The sequence below is a fragment of the Olea europaea genome, chromosome 11 (genome assembly GCF_002742605.1).
Source record: "Olea europaea var. sylvestris chromosome 11, O_europaea_v1, whole genome shotgun sequence".
Classification (NCBI taxonomy): domain Eukaryota; kingdom Viridiplantae; phylum Streptophyta; class Magnoliopsida; order Lamiales; family Oleaceae; genus Olea; species Olea europaea.
Window position 1 is genome coordinate 24,487,604 of NC_036247.1, and position 9,858 is coordinate 24,497,461.

A 9,858-nucleotide genomic window follows, 5' to 3' on the forward strand; every position below is an offset into this window, starting at 1 on the left:
AAATTGCTTGTGTAAGGCACTATTAAGTTCCTTCAAACTGATAAGCCTCCCATTCCATGCACTAATTTTAGACGGGTTAAAAAGACCTGAAGGGCACCTGGCAGAAGAGAGGGAGCAACAAATTCTGTTGGTAAATATGAACAAAATCAGTTACATCGAAGGGATATAGGTGGGTAGGAGGTCGTCTGTAAGCCAGGTAATTTGAGTTGTTTGATAAATTGGAGAGGATTAGCACTCTCGAAAAGCTATCTGTTTCTTTTCTGTTATCTTTTCACTATCTTCAGCATAAAATATCAATTTTCCATTAATCCAGCCAACATTCATCCCCTTAGCTAGTTGAATTCTTGTGTGTTTCATTAAGCAATTGTTCCTATCTGATTTGAATCTTATCACAAACCAGCGAACCAGATGGAAACAAAAAGAGAAAAAATGAAACAAACCTGTAAAAAGTCGTATAAGTCATCGCTAATACCCTTTTCATTGTGGCGAATGTCATGTCTGTTTGTGCTATAGCTAAAGCCAGTCCCAATAGGCTGGTCAACAAACAAAATATTCGACACCTACAGAATAATCATAGGAATGATATCAATTTTTTTCAAGAAGATGAATGGCATCACGAGGCTAATCATTATGTAAAATTTAAAATTATATATAAGTGAAAAATGTGGCCGAAGGAGCTAAATCAGCCTTTAAATAGAATGTCCAGCAGCTATCTATAAATCAATCAAGCACCGATCCTGAGCTTAAGAACCTCAGGTAAATGTAAGTAATTTGAAGCTTTAACTACCCAATGATCCCATTTAAAAACTCCCATAGAAATTGAACAATATCTCAATAAATAATAAGTTTTCATTTAGAAAACAACCTTGTTTAGGTGGCCCTTACAAAACTACTATGAGATTCAACATTCTGATTATCCAAGACAAGTACTCCCAATGGCATATTCAGGAAATAAAGAAGATATGCGGATAAACTCAACTCAAAAAGATCTATGATTATATTATACAGTCAGAACAACAACAATGAGATCATAAAAATGACGGCAAACTTTTCAAAAATTAGCATTCAACATGGAAGGCATACTAAAAGAAAGGTGAATAAAGCACTTGGAAAGGCAGGTAGTTACTGAGAGAGGAAAACGCAAAAATGCAGGTGCTCTTGAGCATCTCGACACTGGTTATAATGTATATGGTCAAATGAATCTCAGTATTCATTATTTACTATTAACATATGCGAAATTCATGCACTTGCAATACTCGCTATCTCAATACAGTAAAGATATTATTCGGGTCTAATATATTGTTCTAATAATAATAATTGCAGGAGCTCTTAACATCCCGAGTTCCTAAGTTTTAAATGTTTTTGTACCAGAAAAGTTCAGTAGCTATCAATTTGTCTATTCTTTATAGTCCTAGTTCAATAGAATTAAAACTAAATTTTGGTAGTTAGCAAAAAGTTTTAGCAAGACAACATATAATTTCATATATTTGTATATATTCTATAATTATTGCATATTCCTTATTTACACTATTAGATATAGGTAATGGCTGATTCTCAGCCTCGTAAATTAACGTGATATGTGTAATGGCTGATTCTTAGCCTTGTAATGAGCAATGCTCTCCATCTATATAAACAACGCAACTCTCAAATAGAGAGGCATTCAAAACCTAATTCAATTGTGTTTGACAAAAAGGAGACGTTATTCTTAAATCATCTTCCTCAGTCCTCTTATTTTATACTAAAGTTATCGTTTTTGCATTTCAATCACCCATCCCCGTTGAACATCATTTTATTCCCAATCCCAATGATAACTTTAAGAAGCCGCACCCATCATACTACCCTTTGCCGGTAGATAACATTATAAAATACGAAGCTTATTTATTTTAGTATTTTACAGCAGTTTATTCATCGTCGGATATAGCCAAACTTTTGAATTTAATATTCAAATTTTTTTTACTAATATGAGCAGAAAAAGAATGAATTATTGAAACCACATATCTGATTTTAGGTGAAACGAGCAGCCCAAGTGAACTAGTGTAAGCCCACTCTAGCCTATCTCCACGAACAATACTTTTGACCTTTCGACCTTTTCAATAATTTTTAATTCTAGACTTTCTAACAAACAAAAACACCGTGGATCAGAAAGTCCATAAAAAGACTAAACAGGAAACAAGTTAATACTCTCTGTTTCCTCTCCATTTTCCCTAGAAGCTTTGCAGTATAATATAGGAAGTGCGATAAAAGTCTATATTTGTATAATCAAGCAATGAACTCACATATTACTATGACAATCCCTTCAACATATCAGGAATGAATGCAGCTAGGCGTTGGTAGTACTGATGCGAATTTAAGTTAAAGTGCCCCAGTGATGATTATGGAATGCATGTCTAGCAACATAATAAGCATATATAAAACAGACAGAAACAAAAATCAGAAATGGAAATTTTATTAGCATGCATAACGACCTTTTAATCAAATCTGGGAAAGCAGAACAAGAAAATGAAAGAATATGTGACAAATAACAAGTACACCTGATACACACAAGTGAATCTATCTAGGCAATGGCTTCAGATCTATTAGTTTCATAGTATTTAGATATAAATGTTCATGTCCAGCAGAGAAATAAATCAAAACATTACCTTGTCCCACCCATACTCATTCCACACAAGAGACAAATTATTTGCAATACTGAAAGGCCCATTTTCATAGAAAAGAGCCATCTCACTGCTACAGCCTGGCCCTCCAGTCAACCAAATAACTACGGGGTCCTCCTTGCTGTTGCGTGATTCGAAGAAAAAGTAAAACATTCTGCAACCATTTAAAAGTAGTTTAGCCCCAATCCCGACAATGTAGAACTCAGAGGTTAGACCCAAGAAATCAAGACACCGTATAACACAGAGGTTAGACTCAAGAAGGAACACTGAACGTAGAACTACCAAAAAGAAAAAGCAGATTAAATATTTCGTGGGGCAAAATAATATGTGCAGTCTCCAATAAATTCAAAATCTCCATATTGATCACAACCTTAATTATTCAATAAGAGCAGAGCAAATGAAAATTATTGATCATTATTGGCCAGTGAAAAACCATTTTGCCTCAAGAAGATTATCTAAAACTGACAGTGTTCCTTCCCAAATATCTTTCATTTCAGCTGGGAGATCACAACTGAACATGTAACACTGATCAACTTGAACTAAAATCAGCAGTTTTTTCATCAAAATACTGAGAAGGAAGCAGGTTAAACTATCTTATTTGATTTCTCAGCTCAAGGATTGTTAGGTAACGCGGTTGGAGAATACAATATCTATATATCCACATGTACTAAACACAAATATGCAACAAGAACCAGATGCATATGACAATAGAAACAAAACTATTAGAAAACCAAGTACAATTTACAAAAATAAAAATTACTGAAAACGAGATAAGAACACCGAGATCCACGTATTACACACTATGAAATTCAGAAAATAACAGACTGCAGGCTTACACAACATCTATAAGTAAGAGATATGATAATGTCACAGAATCAAATAAGATCTTTTAGTCCACACTTTCATGTCGACATTGACATATTTTGATCAATTTCACCCTTTACTCACGTTAATATTCCTAACCTCTGTTCTATGAACAAACAAATTGACAGTTATCAAGTTGGAGAAAAACTATAACTTTGAAAAGTCTGTATTTCGAAAAATAAATATTAATAACATGGCATAGCATAGCATGAAATAGTACTATGTTAGATAAATTGGAAGGCATCGGTGATCAATCCAGACCGACTGTTTTTTTCGTGTGATATTTCTCGTACTCAAATAAGATTAAATAGACAAATTTCAAAAAAATAAACAATAATTGAAAAATACTACACTAATCGGAAGGCCAAATAGTTACTAGAAAAATTAACAGGAATAGTCAATTCCCCTTGCTTAAAACTATTACACACTCTGAAAAAAAATTTAAAATGAATAAATAAATAAAACCTTGTCCCCAAAAAGGAGGAAGTATCAAACCAAGAAAGGGAGAAAACGCAATTACTTCAAACGATTACTTAAAAAAAAAAAAAAATTTAAAATAAAAAAATTTATATTTACCCGAAAAAGAGGACGTAGTAAATCGAGAAAGGGGGGAAATACGACTAATTTAGAAATATCAATATGAAAGAGAAATTAAACTAGCGCCCAAAGAAGAGCAGCACTAGAAGATACAATACCAATAAGCCGAACAAAAGCAAAACAAAAAGGCTGATAGATTTAGGAATTTTTTTTCCAGACTGTACTTAGCAGCATGAGAGTGTTGAATTTGATAGTATCCAGCATGGTGGCCGAGCTCTTGGAGTGATATTCCATCAGTATCAATCAAGTGGGGAAACTTGAACGCCTTCTCCACAATTTTGGGTACATCAGAGAAACTAGTATTATCTACAATATTGATTGTTTCCTTAGGGAACAAATTGAGCTCTCTGATCAATTTCTCTGCCTGATTCGATGGGCTAATAGGCAGCTGAAGCAACGCTGCGGCAGAAGAGAGAGGTGAGATGAGGACTAGAATGAAAAGAGCAACAGGTGATGAAGAAATTTTCCTCATTTTCATACAGTGAAGTTAGAGTGATAGTTGGGAATGAGGAGATAGGGACAGCAACTGGAACATATATCTTGACGAAAAACTTCGTTGATAACCGACCTTTCACCAAATTTCGTTTTAGGGAACCATCTATTTTTTGTTTCAAAACAGTGTCTCAACTTTATTTTACATTTCAATTTAATCATTTTTCTTCCGAAAATAATAATAAGGGAAAATTTCATATTTAAGGTATATTCTTTACACCATTTCAAAAGTGAGGTAAAAAGTTTGAATATTCAAAATTCAGGTTTGTATTTAATTAATTAAAATTATTTATTAAATAAATATATTAAAGTCACAATTAAACAATTAATGATCACAAATTTCACAGATTTATTTACTAGTCACATATCATCAAATTAATTGGTCACGAATTATTTTGAAGTCACAAATCGAAAATTTTATAAGTCACATATTTTTTTAGTCACAGATTATCAAATTTTAAAGTCACGGACCAAATCATTAAGGTCACAGATTATTATTTTAGTCAAGACCGTCAAATTTTAAAGTCACGGATCAAATCGTTGAGGTCACAGAATATTGTTTTAGTCACAGATGTCAAATTTTAAAGTCATAAACCAAAATTTATGGTCACCCCCACCACCAGTCCCATCTAGCACCAATCTTGATCACAAAACACCACCACCCAATCGTCGCTTGCACCACACCCAATCCCGATCCAAGTCCACCGCAACACTTGGTGACAAACACTATCCATCACCACCATTGCACCCCTATCACATCACAACAATCGGTCAACACCACAACTAGGGATGGCAATCGGGCTCGCCGGCTCGGGCCGAACCCCATTTTGGGGACACGGGCTTTGCCCGAGCTGACCCGTGAACTCGCGAGCTTTTTAATAATAAAAAAAATTATATTTAAGGCAAAACTATTGCCTTTTAAGGCAGTGAACTGCTGCCTTCGCTGCCTTCAAGGCAGCAAAACTGCAGCCTTAAAAAGGCAGCAGAAATAAAAATAGGGGAGAAAACGAGCCTGTCCGGCTCAGCTCGTAAAAAGCCCGAGCAAAAGCTCGGGCCGAGCCTATTTGCTCGGCCCGGCTCGAGCCCGCAAAAAAGTTCGATCATTTTAATCGGGCCGAGCCCGAGCCGAAACTTTAGGCTCGCGAGCCGGCTCGGCCTGACTCGTTTACATCCCTAACCACAACACACTACCTGAGCTACAATTGCACCACCACACAGTACCACACCAATATTGCACTCAGTCAACCACTGCACCACCACCTACACCTCCACTACACACCTCATTGCAGCACCAACGCACATAGTTAAATTCGGCAGCACGATGGATATGCTTCACTGTCGTGAGCAGAGAGAAGAGGTGCTCACACGCCAGGCAAATGCAAAGGCTCCTGCCTATCACCTCGCACGGCAGCGCTAGGTCGCTACTGCACATCGTGATAGCAGCACCGCCGTTGTAATCAGCTTCGCTCGACGACACTGCTGGGAAATCTCAGCCCTCACAGCACCACTTCTGTCACTGGCGGACGTCTTCTCCTTGCGTAGGACATTTGCTCAGCAATGCTAGAACAGAACCTCCACCACCGCAATAGCACGCGCGGCCGCCCAAAATCTGGGCCGGTGATGTCAAAGCTCCGCTCTTATCTGGGTGCGCCACCACTGTAGAGAGAGAGAGAGAGAGAGAGAGAGAGAGAGAGAGAGAGAGTTTAGGAAGAGAGTAGCGACGCCACTACTACTGTCGTTTGTGTGCGTGTGTGTGTACTGTTTAGAGAGAGAGGAGAGTTTAGCGTTTGGCACACAGAATTTCTCTTGGCATAATTTGGGGGCGGGGGGAATATTTAATACTTAATAATTAAATGCAAACCTGAAATCTGAACAATAAAACTTCAGGTCTCACTTTTGCACTGCTATTTTTAAATGCCAAGAATTATGTAATTTCCACTAATAATAATAGAAAAATACGGTCTAAAGCCCAATTTGGTTTGGCTCAAAACTTGATAAAAATTAAAGATGGAATCAACAATTAATTTTAATCACATATTTTATAGATTACATAATTTTTATCAATTTTCATTTGTAAATCTCATCAATTTTAATCAAAATCTATTAAAATTTTAATTTTTAAATAAACCAAAAGGAGGTTAAACTTCTATTGTCAAGCAATTAATCATTAGTGCTTTTCAATGTGATCCGTATTTGTAAATTGGAATAAATTAATCCTTGGAGAGTTCATTATGCGTAAATAGCTTTAAAGTGTTAAATGGGCGGAATTAATCTCCTAATCATCGATACTTAGGATGACATGACACACTACAAAGTCTACAATAGGTGGTAAGAGATAATTGTGAATAGCACCGATACTTATGCGATCAATTTCGATTAAATGAGCATGGATAAACTAGCATAACTCTATTTATAAAGAACGGTTTTATAAATAATAAAGAATAATTTTAAATTTAAAAAGAAAATTTTTTAATACACTAACAATACTTTCATTTTTTTGCTTTTCATTTTGTTATCTCAATAAATATATATTATTGTATCATTAATTTTATTTTATATATTTTTTTATGTCAACAGTCAATCAATTTATGATGTAGTTTAAAACGTTATTAAAATATGTAACTTTATTACATGCATTTATTATAAAGTAAAAATAAAGAATTTGTCTGTCTCTCCAAATTTTGAGAGTTGAATTCTCCATCTATTTTAAAAGTCAAAATATATAATTTTTTGGGACTTATTTTTAATATCGACTTTTAATGCATATTGTATTTGGAGAGCCTATTGGTATAATAATTTTATGCATAAATATAACATTTTTAAATTTAGAGAATAATTTTATACTCCAACAATGCTCTCTATTTTATCTCTTTGTTATGTATTTTTCAAAAAAATATTTATTGATTTTTTCTCATATGTTATTTAAATTATTCTTAGCATGAGACCCGCTCGAAAGTAGTTGAAGGTCGAAATAAAAAAATCCCGGGCTAATTGATTTTGCCCTTGTTTGGTACCCATTTTTTTCAAAATGCATTTTTCTCCCTCTTCTTTTCAACCACACATTTTTTATTAAAATAATATTACACGTAAATAAAAAAAATTCTTATTTTTCAACCATACACTTTTCATCAAATTACTATTCTAAAAAATATTTTTACATAAAATGTCTATCAAACACCCTCTTTATAATTCTTTCTATTATTGGCTTCACTTCATGTCTCTGCCATTGAATCCTTCCATTACTCAAGCAAAGACAAATCAAAACCTTTCTTTTCTTATGATTAGGATGAAATGAAAGTAAAAGAAGAAAGCGAAATGTTGTGTTCTAGTTTTCAAAATAGGATAAGAAAGCACATCAACTCCGAAAGAAAGGGCAGTGACCCCTTATTAATTTAGTAAAGGAAAGCTTCAAAAAATGAGAGATACGATCGAACGGACTAGAAGTGAGATTATATTTGAACTCAAAATTCTACTTTGTTTTGAAAGCCTTAGCCAGTGATAAATCCTCGTTCTTTTTTGAAACGCACAACTTAGCACAGAGAAATTTGATTGGATCGAATGAAATAACAACCTTCGCGGGGCAATTGGGAAAGGCATCTCTTTTTCTTGTAGTGCCTTCCATTCCATTATTCTAATCGAGAAAAATGCTCTTCTGTATAGTTATTAAGCCCCTGTTTATCTACTACTCTTCAAAAACTCTTTCTTTCTTTCTTTTTCTAGAACTAATTTTTAACCATATATTCTCACAATAAAATATTTTAAATGTAAATTCATTTTTTTTTACTTTTTAACCACACATTCTTCGAAAAATCATTATTCCAAAACTCATTTTTCCAAAAAAAATTAAAATTTAATGGACATCAAACATGGCTTAAATGTAATCGTTATAAAGTGAGAATATTATTGAGTTCAAATTTCTAAATTTTGAAATTCGAGCTCACTTCTATTTAAAAAGTTAAAATAAAGTTAATTTAGCCCTGTTTGGACTCCATTTTAAGCCCCGTTTGGATCCCATTTTTTCAAATGAAAATGGTGGAATAATATATTTTTTTAAAAATGAGTGGTTGAAAAAGAAGAAATTTTTTTCATTTTATGTGTAATATTATTTTATGAAATATTATGTGATTGAAAATAAGAAAAAGAAAAATGAAATATAATTTAATGGGGGCCATATGGGGCTTAATGTGATTTTGGAAAAAATATATTTTGAAATAATGATTTCTTGAAAAATGTGTGGTTAAAATATTAGGAATAATTTTGGATTGAAATGTAATATTATTTTATGGAAGAATATATGATTCAAAGTGAGTTTTGAAAAAAAAAATATTTTGAAAATAATGGAGCACAAACAGGGGCTCCATTGATTTTATCTCTTTAAAATAGAGAACATATTGCAGTTAGATTGTATAGAGTATCGTTGAAGTTCTTAACTCTTTAAAATGTAGATTGAACCCGATTGATCAATCTCTATTTTTATTTTATAATGATTGAACTAATTAATTGCAAATTTCCATTCATATCTAATTTTATTGTTTGTTGATTTTTTGAAATATATATTAATTAAAAATGATTAAAAAATAAAAGAGAAAAAATTTAAGATAGAGAGTAAAAAATAGAGAGTTTGTTTAGTGTATAAAAAATATTTTAATTTACACTTAATTATACACAAGATGTTCTTTAAACACTAAGATTTTGCAGGGAAATCAAACTAAAAGGTGACCCTGAAAATTTTTGAAAGGTAATTATATTAAAGTTTATTAGCACAATACCCCTCAAAGTATGGACTATTGTCAAATATCTCTCGACTTTTCAAATTGGCGAAAAACCTCCCTGTTTGAACTTTGAGTATTGTCAAATATCTCTCGCCTTTCAAATTGGTGAAAAACCTCCTTGTATGAATTTTGAGGTGCAAAAGACAACCTTGGAGATGGGAAAAACCCCTATATGAACTTTAAGGTGCGATTACCCCTTATCGTCCAATTTCTTTAATTTAGACGTTAAAACAATAAAAATTTCCCAAAAAAAAAAATTGCGGATGGGATTTTCAACTTTTTTTTATATATAAATAAAATTTATATATACCATCCACAGTTTCGAACTTTTAAAACTTTATTTTTTCCCCCGATCCAACATCTTCAGCTACCCCATCCTACCCTCAAAACTTTCTGTTCTTCCCCACGCTATCCCACTCTGTCAGGTTGATCAAAATGGTAGTCTTGTTGAACAGATCATTCAAAAACTATCGTAGAAT

The 9,858-nt window shown here is 33.3% G+C and overlaps 1 protein-coding gene across 1 annotated transcript in view; it reads right to left on the minus strand.

Annotated features, from left to right (window-relative positions):
- LOC111403834 (serine carboxypeptidase-like) overlaps positions 1-4,636 on the minus strand; it is a 13,006-nt gene extending 8,370 nt beyond the window's left edge. Inside the window, exons 1-3 of the mRNA XM_023032461.1 lie at positions 4,280-4,636; positions 2,640-2,808; positions 441-560 (exon numbers count right to left, since the gene is read on the minus strand). Coding sequence (XP_022888229.1) covers positions 441-560; positions 2,640-2,808; positions 4,280-4,593 — 603 coding nt within the window. The 5' untranslated portion in view covers positions 4,594-4,636. The remainder of the gene's footprint in view (positions 1-440; positions 561-2,639; positions 2,809-4,279) is intronic.
- Between the last annotated feature and the right edge of the window lie 5,222 nt (positions 4,637-9,858).